General features: G+C 39.2%; 2 protein-coding genes across 2 annotated transcripts in view; one reads left to right on the top strand and one right to left on the bottom strand.

The window, feature by feature from the left end:
- rtn4rl1b (reticulon 4 receptor-like 1b) overlaps window positions 1-13,122 on the bottom strand; it is a gene marked incomplete at its 3' end in the record, with an annotated part of 158,052 nt that extends 144,930 nt beyond the window's left edge. Inside the window, exon 1 of the mRNA XM_079246375.1 lies at window positions 13,076-13,122. Coding sequence (XP_079102501.1) covers window positions 13,076-13,088 — 13 coding nt within the window. The 5' untranslated portion in view covers window positions 13,089-13,122. The remainder of the gene's footprint in view (window positions 1-13,075) is intronic.
- Window positions 13,123-14,650: 1,528 nt separating this feature from the next.
- dph1 (diphthamide biosynthesis 1) overlaps window positions 14,651-20,537 on the top strand; it is a 73,306-nt gene continuing 67,419 nt past the window's right edge. Inside the window, exons 1-2 of the mRNA XM_079245863.1 lie at window positions 14,651-14,709; window positions 16,266-16,415. Of these exons, the coding sequence (XP_079101989.1) occupies window positions 14,658-14,709; window positions 16,266-16,415 (202 nt within the window). The 5' untranslated portion in view covers window positions 14,651-14,657. The remainder of the gene's footprint in view (window positions 14,710-16,265; window positions 16,416-20,537) is intronic.

The raw sequence follows: 20,537 nt of genomic DNA, 5'->3' as shown, positions 1-20,537 counted from the left end.
AATTGGTCCAGCGGGCAGTGAACCAGGGAGCAGGTGAGGAAGGTGTGGCGGAGTGCAGCCAATCCCAGACAAGCAACTATGAGGGCAATTTGCATTTTAAATCAGGGAGAACAATTAGATCAATGGTTATAGTCATAACAATGACCAAACACTGGCAACCACAAGGACTCCAGAACAGCCAGAGACAACATAGTTACTAAATAATATGAGGTTTCAGCTCAGCCAACATGGATGAACATATCTTATTACAAAGAACAGCAAAAAAAAAAAGAAAAAGGTTGCTGAACCAAATATGTTAACCTAGAGATGACCTCATCTGTCACTCAGTCATCAATCATCATTCATCTTCCCCACCTCGCTGTCTGGTATAACATGACTTTTACAGTTTTATCTCAAGACCATGGGTACTACAGGTTACACATTTCATTCAGTGTGTGTGAAAGTGAATGTGAGCTTGTACGTGTAATAGGAAAGCATGTGTCCTAAACGTGAGCCTCATCTACTGTGTTTTGGGGAAATGGGCATTTCTGAGGGGGTTATAGGCTGTATAAAGTACATTGATACAACACATTGACTATTTCTTCCCTCCTTCCTTTTTTCTGTCACAATCCATTTTTTTTTTGCCTTTGTTTTTGACAATGTAATATAAAATATCAAATTCCATTTCTCCCACAAAAGCATGTGTGACTGTGTTTAGAGGAAGACAAAGTTTAATACAGGTGATAAACTTGCAAACATCTACTCTGTGATTAATCAGTGGTGGAAGAAGTATTCAGATCCTTTAAGTGTCAACGAAGTCATTTGAGTAAAAAGCCTGTACAAAAACTATGATATAGGTAAACATACATGCCTAAAAACAAGCAACTTTGCTTGATATGAGATTTACAGCATCATATCTTTATCAATGCTAAAGCAAGACCGTGTGCAGCATTATACTGACGCAAAGCAGTCGGAGATTAGCTAGTTCAAACTAATTAATTCAGAGTTTTCCTTTTATAAACACCAACTAAACCCATGGAGTGGTAAAATGAAGAAACTTTCTAACAGATTTGTTTGTTTGCAGGTATTTCACTTTTTCTCTCATATATGATTGTTTGTAGATATTTATCTATGTTAACATCTACTATAATGAGACCAAGTGGGAGTTTTTAAGATTTCTTTCTTTCTGTCTGTAAAAATAAATGTAAATAGTTAAGTTTCAGTTTACTCCCCAAAACTGAAAGTGTCAAAACATGAAGCATTGTCCACGGAAACTACAGGAAGAAAAATGCCCTAGTTATAATTTAGTATCAAGTCTGAGATTGGGCGGCTTTAAAAGGACTTTGTCCTTAAAGTGGCGCCAGAGGATGCTGTGCACTGGGCTATCTAACTCATAGCGATGGTTAACCTCCCAATCCATCACTAGAAAGAAAACCCCTGACACCCAAAACCTGGCTCTTCCATTAGAGACCTGACAGAATCTAATTCCTGTCCTCACGCTCACTCCATTTCTTCCCCGTCCTGTATCTCACAGTTACAATAATGAAGTCTTCTGCCTCCCTTTTCTTCTGTGAAATGCACAACTAAACAAGTCCTTATTAACACTTTTCTTTTATGGTCGTAAAAACCCGAGTGCTTGTTTTGCCCTTGACGCCTTTGCCCTTGAGGAATGAGGGGACTCATGTTGGTGATGGTGTGAATTAGCAGACAAACACACAGGAATGAACGAACAGCTCATATTATGGCATAAACACATGAAAACACTTATGGGAATAAAGATGTGTAAATGACTTTCATACACCAAGTGCTGTCTTTTCCGAGCTGTTGTTTTGCTCTTTTACATAATTGACAAGGCTGTACTTGTGAAGACAGGGACAAATCTGCTGAGTTAATGTCTCAGCCAGAGGAATTTCAGTACCAAACACTATCAATCCCCTTTTTACACAGAATTGTTACCACCATGGCAGTTCATAAATCTTATGTAACCCCAGTTCAGTGATAAAACAAGCCAGTATTCCGCCAACGCTCTGTGTTTATTGTTTCACTGGAGAGCTGGCAACAGATGACATCTGCTATATTTACCCTCTAGATTACGTTCCATTTCTAAAATATACTTTCACGTCAAGCAGGTCTCTGCATTGGGACGGGAGACATATTAGCACAGTTGCTGAGGGCAAACTGTAGGCTGTTCCCAGCCATCAGGGAATAAAGATATTTGTAGTTTAAGTAAGAGTTGGAGCTGTCAGAGGTGCACATGGCTTAGACAGTGATCTTATACTGGGCTGCTGGGGAAGAGCTGTAGCAGTGTTCCCTGTCAGACTGTGGCATCTCTGTGTTCCCAGAACTCCCATAGGAATTGAACAGTGTGTGATTGAGGCTTTGACTGGGAACAGGATCTATGACACATAGCAAACATGGTAGTGACTATCTATTAGCCTGACATTTTCTTTCTCCTTTTCTCTCTCTCCTTTTCTTTCTAACTTCAGGCTGGGCAAGAGGCAGTTTTATCTTCCAAGGTCCCTTGCCAACCACAGCAGATGGATAGAAACCTCATAAAAACAGCTCTAAGCTTTCCATTTTTACTTAGCATTAAGAAATAAAAAAAAAAAAAAAAAAAATAGAGGACAAAAGTAGAAAAAAAATTATATCTAAAGGAAAAATGCTTTAATTATCTTTAAAAATAATTTTTAAAAAAAGACTAAAAATGATTGGGACCAAGATGAATTAAATTGAGCAAGGGGCAAATGAAAACACTTCGTTAGGATTCACAAACGAATTCCTGGAATTTCCAAGGTGAAATTTATAACAACCTGCTCTCCATTTTGCAACCATTTCTATTCTATTCTAAAGCAGTCCTTAGCCACACCACTTACCAAAATAGAGAAAAGAAAGCACTGCAACATGAATTAAGGAGGCCAGAGATGCACTGCAGCACAGGACTAAAAATATTTCAAACATGCATTGTGTGTTATGTGAAAGAAACTGGGAAAATCAAAAGACTATGAAGGATCCAAACTGTCAAAATGAAAAGTAATATAGAAATGTAAACATGGCGCAGTAAATAAACTGATGAGGCAATAAAGTATATAAAAATATATGAAAACTGTCTTTTCGTTAACAAACCGATAACATATGACATATGTTTGTATTTCTTTAAATTAGCATAATATGAATGCCTATTTATTTACTTTTCAATGCAATTTTCAGTTTAATTTATTTATTCATTCGGTGCTTTTTCAAATGTCTTTTATTTTTCTGTTTTTGCCTGTATGTCAGTGTTTCTCAGTCTTGTTTGAGCTAGTGTCCCATGTGTAAAATCCAGGACCCCCCAAAGTCTTTTCAGTGTATATGACACCTGCACCACCAGGTGAACTAACCATGTACCCAAAATTACAGCACTTTGACTTCATCCAGATTCTCTGTTTAAATCCCAGTCCCACACACCAAAACAAGTGGAGGAAACTCAGATAAAAGTCTCTACCGAACCTTGCTACCAACACGAAGCACAATTCAAACCACACAACTGTTTTAAAAAAAATCATGAGGTCAGCCTTTCCTTTTTTGTTTTGTGGTTAAAACATATATAGTCTAGGTGAAAAAAGGCTTCTAAGGTCTGCTTTGTCTTTGTGTTAGTTGGAAATGATCTCCGGAGGTCCGAGGTTTGGCGGTGATACATACTCTACTCTATGTATGTCAGTATTATTGTTTTTTTTTACATTTTCTAATCCCCAAAGTGAAATATTTCTGTATTTTATTTTCATCTGGCATTTTATTTATTATTTTTTTTCATTTATCACAGTTAGATTTATGTCTTCATTTTCAGCCAAGCCTTTTCTTCCTGTATTACTTCACCAAGTGCAGTCATTTCTGTGTTTCCTCTGTGACATTTCTCTGTCTCCTTTTTACATTCTTTTATGCATTTCTGCCTCATTATGTAAATGAGGGGTTGTCTTTCCAGGCATGGGGGTCAGATCCTTGCCTATTGGTCAATCAACACTGAGCAGGTCACAGGCTGTTAGTGCGGAGAGGACTGTGCAGCCGCGCCTGTTTGGCTCAGCCTGGCTCTGCAGCTTGTGGCCTCAGGAGGGAGATGGAGGTTTGGAGCACGTCAAAGCTTGCAGAAATGGCTGACTTTCAGCAGGCGATTGTACAGGATCTTTGGGATGTTACTGTCTTAGCTGAGACTCACTGTCAGTGATGACTGCTTACAGTTTTGAGTTGATGCAGGAACTGAGGGGGTGTTCCAGCTGCAGACATGCACAACTAGCAACGAACTGGCAGAAGGTTCTGGTAAAGTTGGCTGTGATGCTCAGAGAATGCTGCCTTAATCACCGACATGAAAACTTGTAAATCTTTGAAGAATTTTTTGCTGTTGGCCTCATAACCTCAAAAGAACCTAGAAGAACCTTTTTCGTTTTATCTTCTCCCTGGTTTTCCATTGGTCCGCACACAAACACACTCCAAGCCTTTCTCACTGTCATAATGCAAGCTCCCCTGAACTATATGGACAAATATACAATAAAAATAAATAAATGAGCAACTTAGTGGTTATTTTATTTGACAAATCAATACAGCGCTCATTGTTAAGCACCAGCAGTTACGACCTGTCCGACTGATTAAAAGCTGCCAACAGTTGGCGGCAACTCTCAGCTCTTTCCAATCTATTCTGGAGCACCATCTACTCTGTTTTGTCCAGTCTATTTTATCTCTACATCACTAAACAGCATTACCCATCCACCCTTTAATCATACTTGCTTTATCCACTTCAATCAAGTTAATAAAAACGACTCGTTTTCTTTCTTTTTTTTTTTTCAACACAGGCACCCTGTGACCTGTGACCGTATGACCTAGAGCTGCCTATTATCTGCTTTGTGTTGTTAGACCAATAGATGAGGACATAATGAGACAGAAGTAAATGAAGAAATGTAAAAAGGAGACAAAGATAATAAAAGAACAAACACAGAAAAAAAACCAACTTTCTCTATGGGAATATGACTGCGAAAAAGAAAGTGTCCATGAATGAATTAATAAATAAATAAAATATGGAAATAAATAAATTTGGGGATGAGAACTTAAATTACACCAGAATTAATACAGGCATTTAAATAATGGATGTAAGAAATAAAAAAAAAATCACAGTATAAATTAATAGGTTAAATGGAAAATGCCTTGGAAAAGCAAATAAATAGAAGTAGGTTAAAACAGTTAAAAAATTGTAGAAAATGACGATATAATTATAAATTTAGCACGTTTTATAGGTTTCTTTTATCCATTTTCTTAACCTCTTGTTCCAATTCAGGGTTGTGGGAAGCTGGAGCCTATCCCAGAAATTAATGGGGTGAAAGGCTGGGAAAAAAAGGATCATTTATTTCTATATCAGTTTCTTTATTGAGCCATTTTTTGGTTCTACATTTGTTTTTTATTTCGCCACTTTCAGTCCTCCATACTAAATAGCACTTTGCACTTCTATCGTGAGTTTGATGCCTCGTTATTTTTATGATGCAAGCTCTACTTGGCTTGATTGGTTTTTTATGAGTGAGGTCAAAGGCTGAACAGTGTTTGTTAAAAAAGAGACAGAAAAATGTTAAGGACTTCAGTCTAATTCAGAGCCTTAAAATACACAAGGAAAGAAGGTCGAGAAAGATCTTTTCTATTCCAGAAATTGAGTTCAATTTGATAAAGGTGGCTACAACCACAGCAGGATATTTTTGACTCAGATTTAGGAAGATATGGAAAAAAATCATTTGAAGTAAACTGAAATAGGCGATTCCAGAAAATCCAATCCACCTTTACTCTAATCGTATAAGCCATAATAAGGTCAAAACAGTGAAGTGCGGGTGTAAATCATTGAAATTAAGACTATTCCAAGACAATTGTTATGGATTTGCATATAAAAGGACATATGATCATGGAAGACCTTGGCCTACATGCAGTAATTATTGCAACTCCACCCTACTCTGACTTCTTTATTCATCCATTTTCTCCTCATTAATTTTTCTGATTTCATAGTGAATCCTTATAATATGGTATCAGTCTGTAACACTTTCATTCACCCCCAAAATGTGATAGTGTAAAGGAGTGGTCAAATACAAAGGTGTTGCAGATTCATTTGAAAAAGTGTCAAAGCTAAGTTTGCTGCAGAATCAACCAAAATGCGCCAAACGGCCATGTTTTGGTTGAAGATGTTGGAATATTGGAAGTAGTTCTGCAGCTCTAGAGACTGAAGTCAAACAGGTTGCGGCAATTACCAGCAGCTTTACCGTTTCTAAAAGTCAGGCTGAGCAAAGACAGACATGTGAGCACAGATAACATTAGCCAGAACCAGAACACGGCGCGATGGATATTACATGGACTGAGCTCAGATGTGACAATAGCCTGTCTCATTAACGCCACGGATGACAAGGCCAAATGTGGTGGAGCTGCGGAGCAGGAGGTGAGCAGAAGCACATTTCCAAAGACAGAGGTCTTAGAAATAGAGAGATGATTCTTCCTTCTTTCCTTTCATTCCCTCTTTCCCCATCGAGTGTTTTAAGTTTGCCTCGCAGCCAAAGCAGAAAAGCCCCGTTTGGAAGCATCTCAGCACCTGCAAACTCTGGAGACTGAATTAGCGATTGTTTTCACGTCAAACATCTTGAACTAAATGAGTTCTGACTGTGATGTAGATGGAATGGAAGAATAATCTGAGGTTTAATAAGCAAGATAAATCAATGCAAGGAGTCAGGAGACGATGCATTCTGGTGAAAGCCTGCTTAGCGCATCGCCCGTGCTGGCGAGACTGCATACAATCAAAATAACATATCATATTTGCTTTTAATCAGATTAAAGGAACAACTTTCATGTGAGATATACATCACCACCTCCTTTTTCCTAGACTCTGCTCTGTTTTGATGATATGCCACTTTACATTCTCAATGCCAAAAGGGCAGATGCCCAGGTGCTAGGGAAGCTGAACTGCTGTCCTCAGCACACAGAGGCAGTGTTGCCTGGGGAGGAAAGCTCAAGAAGGGGAAGAGCTGTCACCTTAGCAGGAGAGCCCCCGGGATTACTGTCAACAGTCTCCTGGACTGTTTCCCCCAGCCTCCCCCCTCATCCTCCCTCCTGTCTTCTAAGACTCATGGCATTCTAGTTGACATTGACCTTTAAACTCCAATTAGCCACTTAATCACAAATTAATTATTAATATCAGAAAAACCAACAGGGCTTAGGTTGTTTGTCTCCTTCACCTCATTATCATCCACTAATGACTATCCTTGCATCTCATTTCCACAACGGAGGTAAAGAAAATGGCGCTTGCATCCGAATCAGGTGATTTTTCTTCTTAATAGGGCAAACCGAGATGGGCAGAATTTTTCAGCGCACGTTCTGCAATTTCCGCCTCTGACTCCTATTTAAAGTCCAAATGTTGTGTGGATTTAATCGTTCAGATGTCTCTTCAGGCTGCATAAATAAAACAGCCCTGTGCTGCATGAGAGCGCCACATCCACTTCTGAACTCACAGCCCTCATGACCTAATTCATCCTGAAATGGTTGACAGGGAAGTGTGAAATGGCTCCTGAAAAAAAAAAGGAGGCATCTGTTTATGATGAAGATGGGACACACAAGTCCACCGTCTTCTCCACACAGGCAAAGACACTTGCTAATTATTTGTCTTTTTTTTCTTTGAGGTGTCATGTGATCAAAAAGTCCAAAGAGTCCATCTTGGAAATACTCCAAAGTATTGTGCACTAAATAAAATGGCTTTTGGGTTTTCAAGAATCTCCTTTGGCTAAATCAGACATTTGGAATGCGTTGACAGAGCCGGAGGTGCACTGCCTGGGAGTCCATAATAATAAACGCGACTCAGCTATCCAATAACCGGTAATGTTTCTCTGTCAATTATCTTAGACTGTGTTTTCTAAGAGAGATCTTCAGAATACCAATTGGGCAGTTTCTTGAGTTACTCTGTCTACATTTCCCACATCACGGCTTGAACAAAAATAAAGAAAAACACTTTTTTTTTTTTTTGCTTGCATATTTCATCTCCATGCATTCGATGTTTTGATTACTGATTTAAACAGAGGTGTGGAAGGTTTTAAAATTTAGACTTCTAAACACGTGTCAGGTTGGGGTAAAAATGTCACCCCCCCACTCAGATTTACTTTCTATTTTTCAGGCAGCTTAAAAAGATTTAGCGGATCAGTTTGAGGTTTATATTTTTGCTCCTCTCTACATTATCCTCTTTACTTCTCTTCAAACCTCCCTCTCCTCCTAACTCTCACTCATCAGTCCACGCTGCCTCTCACCCCCGCAGAAACACAAGTCACGCAGGAAAGTACAACAATGCGGAGCTGACAGGGAGTGATAGCACAAGGCCGACACTCTGAGAGGATTATGATGCCGATAATACAAGCAAGAAAATGTTTTCTCTTTAAATAGAACTTTCTCTGGGTCTTGAAGACTGACTGAAAGTTTGCAACATGCAATGACAGATGGGCCAGTTTTATTTTTCTGCAATTTTTACTAAACATTTCTAATCATTCAGCTTGCTCTGGGCACTGTGTGATTCCTAGTCTGCAGACAGCTACCCCATGTGCCTATAGAGGCAAACATTTGTTTGGATTATTTCAATATTTTCCTCGTACATTTCAACACAGTACTTGATGGTTATGAGTCATATCATCGCTCGGTAGAAAATAAGAGAAGAAAAAAGTCTCTGTGACAGAGAGGAGCTCCTTTTTATCAGTGCTTATTTGATATTGTGAGGAGCATAAGTGTAGTTTAGTGGCTGAAGGGCTGCTGTGATGCCGCTGACACATGGGCACGAGAGACAGCCTGCACAAGTGAGCAGAGCTGGAAGGCTGAAGAGCAGAGGCCACAGGTGTTTCCTTTGTGCTGCATTTGTTGTGCTGAAATCCTTAATGGAAAATCCTCCAACTCTGCCTGCATGCACCAGAAGCAACATAAGGATTGTGCTATTGTATAGTTAAAGCATGTACTTAAAGCAGATTCTATAAAGTGCCACAATCACTATTAACGGCTACTGATGCATTATTGTCGGCACTGCTGCTGGAAGGCGAAGAAACAAACTCTTTCTTTATTGTTTCATTTCAGATTATATGCTCACGACGCAAAATTTCAGCTAAATTGGTTTTCATACATTTTCGGGTGCGCTAATGTACGGCTTGTTAAGCTGGAGTGTTAATACACTTCTCTTTGTGCTCTTTAAGCTAAATTCCATTAAGAATGCTCATCACATTAAATAGATTCTGTGCAAATGCATGTCCTAATTAATCTTATCTTGCAAGCCTGACACGACCAAAACACAAACCCTATCAAGTGTATGTGTATGTACGTGTGCATGCATGCACCGCTAATTTTTTTAAGCCATCAGCAACATATTTTACAATAAGCACATGGTTTTGCATGTTTTAGTCTGTTGAACATTAAATGGTATAATATATGTAATATTACCGCAAGAGCTTAAACATTTCTACAGTGGGGCATCAGTTGAAGGCAATTTTTTTTGTAGGTTTCAAACAATCATTGTTTAATATAATCACAATGCAGTAAAAATGTATACCTGAAGGGAAAAAAGACCTAATTTGTGCACTGCAAAGAGCTTTTTGTGTTCTAGTTACTTGTCACTAATGAGGATGCCATTTTTGTTTTGCATGAAGGAAGCATGAAGGTTATGAAATAATAATTCAGTCATTCATTCAGCAGAGGAACTGTTGAATTTAACAAGATGTCCTCTTTTTGCACTGGCTTAAACATATTGTAATTCTTTTGGGAGACTGTGTGATGTTCATGAGAGCAAGTGTGCATGATAAAGTTAAAAAAAATTGCATCCATGATGGTGATGATTATGTTGTGAAAAGCAGAAGCTGTTCCCCAAACTATGTTTGTTCTTGACCAAAACCATGTAGTTTTGATTTTTAATGCTAACCACTTGAAGTCATTGTCCAAATAATATCAGTGACACAGCATACATATATATATATATATATATATATATATATATATATATATATATATATATATATTCCCCTCATAGAAACATTGCTAAGTTTGAGATTGTCCAGCTTAGTTCTGGAGTAAAATCACTAATATGTAAGTTCTCAGAATCAATTTAGCACATTATAGAATTAACATATTCAAAGACAGATTTTATTGATTTCCTTCCCACTGTCTGCCTGCAAACTACTTCAAACTCTAAGTATGGAGTACTCCTTTGCTTTTTTTTGCTTTTTTTTTTCCTGTAGCCCCACTTCCACAGAGGCCAGTAATGAGCCAAATCTAATGGGACCAACTTGTGGAACAATCTTAGAACAAAAACATTCTGGATGTCTTTATGCCTCAGGGACTAACACAGTCTTGCTCTATATGTTCTTTGGTGAAATTACTTTTTCATACATCAAAAGTAGTTTAGAAGTACCCCCCCCCCCCTTTTTTTTTTTTTTCTGCAGTAGTGTCACATTGACATACATCCAGCACCGTTCCTGCTGGCTAAGATATTTTATGTCATGTTTCAAATCTTTGGAAGATAGATTTATAAGCTATTCAACAATATAATGAACCTGCTCAAAGATCTGTCAGAACGTCTTACTGAATGGGTCAAAACAATGCCAAAATCCTATATTAAGTTTTTCCCTTTTTTTAAAAAAAAAACAAAAAACTATGTGAGACTGCCACCTGTCTATGTCTGTCTGGACTATTTGTTATGTACCAAAGCAGAGAAAGCTTCAGTTGAGCCTCTTATAATCCTGAATAACATGTAGCAGCAATTACAGCATCGGAAATTCAGTGGACATCTTGTCCTTTCCATCTCAGAGCTGCTCTGACAGATCATCCCTTGTGCCCACCCTGTGGTTGACCGGTTTTTGAGAAAAAAGGAATATTGTAAAAACAAGACAGATACAGAAGTAAAGAGAGAGACCTAATGCCATGTGTGCTTGCATGGCTATGTTCACATCTATCCAAAAGCAGATTCACTCACATGTTCTATAAGTCACATACATTGTAAGACAGTGTTGTCACACTTGCAGTCAGATGCACACAAAAACAAAGGTTGCGTTCAAACACACTTGAGAACTCCTAGACGTGATAATTCCATGTGACAGCCATAATAAACCTGTACCTAAATCAATACAAAAGTGAGATTTTTTTGGGATCATTATAAATCTTGGTGTCCACTTCATAAAAAAATGAAAATCAGGAGCATCAAGCCACAGTGTTAAGCCAGCCTGGAAGGTTCTGCAACATGTTTCTGCTTCTATATGTTTATGAATGGTGGATCTGTCACAGTAAATGCTGCACCTAATGCATCAGGAAGGCTCCTTGAAATGTGTTATTTTAGGTGAAAAAAAAAAATCTAATTCACCAGAGAAACTTCGGCACCGTTCCTGCCAAAGCTGACGCATCTCTGCTTCACCCTTTTAGACTCAGACATGTTGGCACACTGAGCACTTTTGGCAGACTGGTGTAATCTGTACTTTGAAGTCATTCGTCTTGAATTAAGTGATTACCTGTCCAGCATTGTGAAGCAAGACAGCTGATTCATGTGCGCATATATATATATATATATATATATATATATATATATATATATATATATATATATATATATATATATATATATATATATATATATATATATATATATATATATCCTTTGAACTCTCTTTGGAGATACAAAATGAATATACACTTTTTTATTAAATCATCTTTTTGGGGGTTCTCAGAGATATTCTGAATAATCCCATTGCCATTAAGCAGCATTAGACTGACAGAAAGCTAAGTCTGACACATCTGTTCTCTACAGGGAATGTAAAAAAAAAAAAATCCAGATGTGCAAGTCGTCTTATGAAAGACGACAACAAACTGGCCTTTTTGTGTATGAATAGCTGTAAGGGTGCAGGCTCAGAAATGCAACGTTCCCCCAAAGCTGTTATTGCTTTAAGCAGTTATCACTACGATGTGTTTTATCTCAACTGTTGGGACAGCAATAATCGATCCGATGGCAGCAAGAAAAACATGTTTTTCTCTGCCCCCAAGGCACACAGCAGAAACAAACACACTCTTAACAGATGGGGTTTTTTTTTTCTCGCAAAACAGACTAAGTAAATACAATCTCAACACAAGGGGTGTTTTGTGGTGACCTCCACCAAGAATGCATGGTTGTGTGTGTGTGAGACCGAGTGTGGCTTTTTGAAGGTTTTAGTATGTCCTGTGCAGGTTTTGTCTTACAAAGATTACATAAGATACCAAGAGACCTGGTCAGTTGTCTGTCTTGCACATTTCAGGCCAAATGCAGTGATGTCTGAAGTGGAGTCTGGGGATCTCCAGGTCCATAGGAGGTATCAAGGGGACCACAGCAAAATGAGAAACAGTTTAATTTAACTGTTATTTCACTTCCTCAATAATAGCACAGTGGGGGCATGTAGTACTGTAATTCATTCTCATTAGAGGTTTTACTCTCATACTGCGCAGACAGCTATGCAGCTCTATGACCAATTAAAACCTGATATGAAAAAAAACAGTTCTTGAGGCGAAAAAGAGCTATCAAGTAAGAGTGGTCTCATGTGAATAAGGGATAGTCATATTAAAAGTTTGGGGGGCTTTTATCTTTTTATTTTTTTTATTTTATTTTTTTTTTTTTACTTGAGGTGCTAAAGGTCTTCAGAGCTTCTGCAGCCTGCAGAGAAAAGTCTTGCTATGTGCCTCGTCACATTCAAATGTCCTGACATGCAGTAAATAATTATCTCTCAGCTGAGTACAGTGCTCGTAGAGATAGCCTTATGACCCGGACATAAGTCATAAACTGCAGTGCGGCATCAGCTGTATTAATATCACTCAGTCGTCCCGATGTATCCTGAATATTTCATTCCCAGAGACCTTCGGTGCGTGTTGTGGAAATTAAAGATGCGCTTCAAATGGCGCATCGCCTGTAATAACACATCTGCAGGGCAGCGTGGTGCATTATGAACGTGTCTTGTTTACGCTAAACATCTGTTCATGAGCGTGACAAGTACAAGCAGTGGACACGATCCGAATCATGCCAGATGTAATCCTGCAGGGAAATGAGTTAATCTGCGACAAAACTTGAGACTTTACTCACCCCTTTTGAACATTTTGTAGGTCTAAGTGGATTTCTTCTCGTGTCCTGCAGGAATCATCGATTCTTATATTCCAGCCTTAACAACTTGTGCACTTCACTTTTGAAGTTGATCCGGATCTTTTCTTGTCTCGTTGCGCGAATGTCAGCTGTCACTCCTTTGGCGTTGCCGCGCGCGCGCCACCTAAATTGAGTTGCACCGCAGACTGTCGTGGCTTTGAACAACAATAAGCTCCTTGCTCATAAAAGTCTGTCAGACCTCCGTCGAAGCTTGAAAATTAGGCGACAATCAGTGTGAAATGGATGTTTTAAAAGGATCCTCTCAGTCCAATAGGTAACTCCAGTGTGTGTGTGTGTGTGTGTGTGTGTTGGGCATGGACACGCAGCAGTCCGACACAACCCGTTGGCAGCCAGCTCTTTTCAGCCTCATAAATAACCATACAGGCTTCAGATCAGTTCTGGTGGCAGGTCGGTGTTGAAAACAGGCAGATTCCAAAAAAGCACAAATCTTTCAATTCTTGTGGCCACACACAAAGTCATCCAAAACGCATCATATTTGTTCAAATCTCTAATTAACATAAGTTATTTGGATTCACGTTCCGCCTCAGATGTGGGATTAGAAACGCAGACTCCCTCAAATCCCTCTTAATAATGTGGACTTTGATGCCGTCGGTTTCCTTAAAAATCTCCCTTTTCAGCTCTCCTCTGCTTTCGTAATTCTTACATTTCTGTGATCTTGTCTGAGGATATTTCTTCTGTCTCCTTTGCTTCCCACCTTTGGATGAGATCGCTGGTGCGCCCAGGGAGGAAGAAAGTGTGATCCCACATCAGCCCCTCCACCGGGCAGCATGCTGTTCCATCCTTCTCTCTGCCATCTCCGTCTGCGCCAGCCGGAGACAGGCTGCTCCCTGACACCACAGGTCTTTAGAATACATATGATATGACAGATGTAGGGGGGAAAAACTTACATTCAGCATGAATCATTTAAACTTGCTGACGATGGTTTACTCTGACTAAATGTGTTTTTAATGCATTTTGGAAAAGCCACTCTAAATAGGCTACTTTTTAAATGACCTTGTTTAAATGAAAAAAATTAAACAAAAAATATTTTATCTGTCTTAAAAAGAAAGAAATAAAAGCAACATAAATGTCACAAAATTAAAGAAAAAGATACAAATGCAGGAGTGAGTCTACTTTTTTTTAGCAGTTAAAAACGTCAATTAGCATAAATTTAATTGGCCTGTTTTCAATTAAACATTTTTTTTTACATAAATATATTTTTTAATATTATATCAAATATATATAGTAAAATATACATTTTAATAATACATCAAATATTTAAAAAACGGTAATATCAATGTAAACTCTGTTGCAGCTTTATTTTGTTTGTTTATTTATTTATTTAATTTCAGTTTAAAAACGCTGATAGCGACATTTGAACGATGAAACATTTTCTGCATTGATCTGTCAACTCCCGCTCAGTAACATCGATAACATCGGAGCTCTACTTGTCTTGACTGTCTTCTTTACGCGATTACTTTCGTCTTTCAGTTTCTCACGTGTTTCATGTTTGGGAGGAAAAAACATGGCAGCGCCCGCTGGTGAAGTGCAGGTGGTTCCTGTTAAAAAGACCACAGGTAAATAAAAATGTTGCTTGTGACATAAGAAATTCAGACTTTTGTTTTATGTGATCACTTCTGTGAAGCTCTCTGTCTGTACCAGTGAGATACATACCGAGTGGTTCTTCCTGTAAACACACAGTGTGTAGACTGTGAGGCACAAAGAGTAGCAAAGCGTTCTTTATCGTATTTAGATATCCAGATGTGGTCATTCCTGTGTGTTTTTAAAGTAATTACCACCATAAAATTATAGTTGATTAAATAAAACTGTTAAAGGAGATTTCTACGGAAGCCTAGAGCGGACGTGCTCGACTATTGTTTCTTTAAACGTTTTTTAGAGTTATTTTTCTCTTGATATTGAGAACAGGATAATATATGTCGACAAAAACAAAGCTTATTTTTTGCCAGATAACGAGATAATTAACATGGGCTCCAAAGTATTGTTATAACTGAATTAATTGATTAAACTAGATGCCATGACAGCTGGAAGGACTAATGATGCATAAAAACACAGATGCACCGGGAATAGTGTAATTCTGTGAGTGTTTGACTGGGACAACGTAAAAGTAAGGCGTATCACAATTTCAGCCTTTGTCAGAGTTGTCGAGTAAAATCAGCAGCACTGCTCAGTGATAGACGTCCCTCGGTTGGACGTCACTTTGCGTCAGTCTTTGCCTTGATTGTGGTGAGGTGTCCCATTATAGAACAGCTTTTTAGTCGGAATGATACTTGGACCCACCTGTGGAGATGATGGTAAAGAAGAAAATAATTTCAAAAGCCTTCATCCACGTTGAAAGAGCCAATAAAATCCAGTGTAATTTATTCATGAACATACTTATTTTTCTTATTGTTGTAATTGTTATTTATTAACAAGTATGTCTCTTGGGGTAACCTGCGTAAATTTGTCCTCTGTGTATACCTGACTTCTTACTCGGTTTCCTCTCACAGTCAAAATACATGCTATAAATTCTCGCTAGGAGTAAGTGTGTGGGTCTGATTGAACGCTTGTCTCTCTGTGTTGTTTCTGTGATGAACAAGAAAAAAACTCCAGTACCCTCGCAACTTAGCATTAGAATAATATGTTATGAAAATAAGTCCTACTACTGTTTACGCTCCACTTCCTGATGAGCTGGACCTGTTTCCATTATGAGGAAGGGCCTACAATTGTTCCTGACCACTATGCAAGTTTACACAGAATAACACCTTAAACAATAGTCAGCAGATAACTGCTGTGGCTGAAGGAGTGTTCACTTTGATTATTACAGATTGTGTCTGATTAAATAAATCTTCACATTTTGATTGTGGTGTATATTAGTTTGTTCTGTTGTCATTTTCTGTCACTTATGAAGATAATGAAAGAAATCTTTTTAAAGCTTCTGCGCAATATGTACTTTAAACGGTGGGTGAAGAAAAAATATGTCTCTCCATTACATAAAAAAGAAACCCCAAACAAACCAAAAAAATTTTTTTCCTTATTCTTTCTTTCTTTTTTTAAATTTTTTTTTTGTTTTTTTGTTTTGTCGTAAGGAGTTTGCAACGTTGCTAACAGTTCAATAATCTGATTTTCTGTCCAGTTCGAGGCCCACGGCGGGTAGCCAATCAAATTCCAGATGAAATCCTCCAAGACCCGGAGCTACAGGAAGCAATCACAGCTCTGCCTGCAAATTACAACTTTGAGATTCACAAAACAGTTTGGCGAGTGAGACAAGCAAAAGCCAAGAGAGGTAAGTTTTAATTTTTTTCTGGCATCTCTATTGTCACTGTTCTCTACATTTTCTATTATTATATGACTTTTCGAGCTGAAACAATTCTCTCTGTTGAGAAGAAATGGTAGCATTTCAGGAACACATTTTTAAAGCCATGATGGAGCCTGTTTTTAATTGTTCTTACGAATAAAAATAGGTTTTAAAGTGCGTCTTACATACAAGAGTACCTTTATCCTGCAGTGTGCTGGAAATTCGGTCTAGCAAAGCTCACTCATCCATGTTCATGTTGACTACAGTTAATCTTTTATTAAAGAATTTTGATTTTAAGAATTAAAAATGCTGTAGCTTAAAAGTAATTTCAGATGAAAGGATACAGTCAATGAGGAAAAAATTTGTCTTTTTATGACGAGAGTGAATATATATTACATACAAAAGACACTTTACAAATATTCAGACCAAAACTTGAAACAGAAGCTTATCTTTTTTTGAAAGCAAAAATGACTTAGTCTTTGACTCTTATGAATAACCCTAATAGTGAATAAAACCATTCATTATGGACTAAGTTTAGCTCATTGCTTACTGCATTCAGCAGTCCTGATGTGATAGCATTCGTTGTAAAATGTTTTGAGTCACTTCCTGTTTGCTTTACTTTGCATTGCTCTTCTGCTCACTGCTCATTATAATACATGTTGTCCACTGGTTGTACTTTCCACACCATATAACAGTTTAACAACTGTCCACTGCTTCTGCTATCTTTTGATTCCCCTTTAAGTACTACTTTTTCATGAAGCCCTCTGTATTATCATGGATGTTAGATCTGTCAGTATATAAATATTTTGCTGCTGCAGAAGATAGATGGATGGACTGCTAAAAAAAATAAAGGGAAAACTAAAGTAAGACGTTGTAGATCTGAATGAATGAAATTTTTTATTAAAAACTATTTTCTTTCCAAAGTTGAATGTCCTGACACCGAATTCCCACAAAAATTATCAATGAAAATCAAATGTATCAACCCATGGAGGTCTGGATTTGGAGTTATACTCAAAATTATAGTGGTAAAACACACTACAGGTTGATCCAATTTTGATGTAATGTCCTTTAAACAAGTCAAAATGAGACTCAGTAGTGTGTGTGGCCTCTGCGTGCCTGTATGACCTTCCTACAACGCCTGGGCATGCTCCTGATGAGGCGGCGGATGTTCTCCTGAGGGATCTCCTCCCAGACCTGGACTAAAGCATCTGCCAACTCCTGGACAGTCTGTGGTGCAACTTGGTGTTGGTGGATGGAGGTCTAGCATTGAGATCTAGTTAGGAGGAACCCAGGGCCAACCGCACCAGCATATGGTCCCACAAGGGGTCTGAGGATCTCATCTCGGTACCTAATGGCTGTCAGGCTACCTCTGGCGAGCACATGGAGGGCTGTGCGGCCCTCCAGAGAAATGCCACCCCACACCATTACTGACCCACTGACAAACTGGTCATGCTGGAGGATGTTGGAGGCAACAGAACATTCTCTACAGCGTCTCCAGACTCTGTCACGTCTGTCACATGTGCTCAGTGGGAACCTGCTTTCATCTGTGAAGAGCACAAGGCACCAGTGGTGAATTTGCCAATCTTGGTGTTCAATGGCAAATGCCAAACTTCCTGCCCGGTGTTGGGCTGTAAGCACAACCCCCACCTGTGGACGTCGGACCCTCATACCACCCTCATGGAGTCTGTTTCTGACTGTTTGAGCAGACACATGCACATTTGTGGCCTGCTATAGCTCATTTTGCAGGGTTCTGGCAGTGCTCCTCCTATTCCTCCTTGCACAAAGAAGGAGGTAGCAGTCCTGCTGCTGGGTTGTTGCCCTCCCACAGCCTCCTCCACGTCTCCTGATGTACTGGCCTCCAGCCTCCATGCTCTGGACACTACGCTGACAGACACAGCAAACCTTCTTGCCACAGCTCACATTGATGTGCCATCCTGGATGAGCTGCACTACCTGAGCCACTTGTGTGGGTTGTAGACTCCGTCTCATGCTACCACTAGAGTGAAAGCACCGCCAGCATTCAAAAGTGACCAAAACATAAGCCAGAAAGCATCGGAACTGAGAAGTGGTCTGTGGTCACCACCTGCAGAACCACTCCTTTAATGGGTGTGTCTTGCCAATTGCCTATAAATTCCACCTGTTGTCTATTCCATTTTCACAACAGCATGTCAAATTGATTGTTAATCAGTGTTGCTTCCTGAGAGGACAGTTCAGTTTCACAGAAGTGTGGTTGACTTGGAGTGACATTGTGTTGTTTAAGTGTGTCCTTTATTTTATTTAGCATGGTTCTTCCATCTCGTGTTCCTCCAGATTCCATTGTCTGAGACATTCACTAAGTGCTTCATCCCTTGGGGCCCCTTTTCGTGATGTACTCATGGAGCTTGGATGCTTCATCTTGGATAGTGGCCTTGATCCTCTCTAGTCCCCGGCCCCCTTCTTTGCTCTTAGCGTGTAGTTGCTGGACACTGGACTTGGGGTGGAACCCTCCATGCATGGGGAACAGCTTCCGTGTTTTGACATCCCTGGTCTGAGCTTCTTCCTTTGGCCAGTTTATTATCCCAGCAGGGTATCTGATCACTAGCAAGGCATAGCTGTTAATTGCCTGGATCTTGTTCTTGCCATTGCGCTGACTTTTCAGCACTTGCCTCACTCGTTGCAGGTATTTAGCTGTGGCAGCTTTCCTCGTGGCTTCTTCATGGTTGCCATTCGTCTGTGGTATGCCGAGGTACTTGTAGCTTTCCCCCACATCTGTTATCCTGCCGTCTGGGAGTGCAATGCCCTCCGTATGAATTATCATCTCTCTCTTTGTTATCATCCGCCCACATTTCTCCAGTCCGAATGACATTCCGATGTCCCTGCTGTAGATCCTGGTGGTGTGGATCAGTGAGTCGATGTCCCGCTCACTCTTAGCGTACAGCTTGATGTCATCCATGTAAAGGAAGTTGGGGTTAGGGTGTAACACATTTGATTAAAATGAACTATGAATGTCCGTACAAAAAAAAAAAAAAAAAGCAGTGATATATGTTTCCTACTCGTTCTGGATGGTTTAAGAAAGGTGCTGACATTCTAGGATAAATGCAGTAGGGACATCTGGTCAGATTCAGAAGCTTTAACCAGTAAGAATCCCACAATATCAACTATGACTTTAAGTATGTCAACTGCAACGTGCATAAAAAACTGAATTACTCTGGGGTATAGGCTTTTAAATTGCACTATTGGTTGCTAAATTAACTGACTGAATCGGATCAGAGGCTGGATGGAGAAACATGGAAGCAAAGGATCTGCATATGTCTTATACTCAGGCTTTTATTTACATAATAGGATTGGTTTTAATTTACAGCCACGTAATTTAGCAGAGATGAAGCTGAAATTACATTTTTGTCCAAGAGCATTTGTCTCAAATCATCATGCTAACAGCTACCACACAGCCTACCATGTTTGTCATCGTCCTCATTTTAAATCCTTTCTTTCATCCTCATTGGCAGTGTCAGCACAGCACACAACTAGAATCAGTACATACCCTTTTGTTGTTACTCACACTTAATCAAAATTGCTTTCAAAATGTACAGATTTGCAGCTTGCTATGAATATATTAATGCACGGGATAGAGAGCATTTAGCATTGCAAGCTGAAAGACAGTTTGTGCTGGACTTCAATGTGAAGAGTGCTTCTTTGCCTTGACCTACTTTGAAGACTTTATTTTACCTGCAAGGTTCATGTAAGTTTATCCAACACAGAATAGACCTAGTTTCAAGGCCATCTTACAGTAACTGTGTTATTAAAATATAACATCCCTAAGCTGTATCTCGCAAAGCAGATAAACAGCAAATATGCATTAACTGCTTCCTTTAAGAGTGAATAAACTCCACAGCGAGGACATTATTCACAAAAAGCCTTCCACCTTCTGCTGTTTTTGCTTTCCTTGATCAGCATGGACAGCAAAGTGATTTAAGATGCTTTCACAAGCACTTCATGTCAAGTGTGGTTGGTGTCAGTTAACACTGCATTTGTGAATGCGGTGTGTTAGCCATTTTGATAGTTAGATGGGTGGCACCTCCCTGGGAATTGCATGTGTGTGTTTTTGGTAGCTTTGAAATGGTCCAAGTGCCCC

The sequence above is a fragment of the Telmatherina bonti genome (assembly GCF_933228915.1).
Source record: "Telmatherina bonti genome assembly, chromosome: 9".
NCBI lineage: Eukaryota > Metazoa > Chordata > Actinopteri > Atheriniformes > Telmatherinidae > Telmatherina > Telmatherina bonti.
This window is presented reverse-complemented; position numbering and strand designations above follow the sequence as displayed.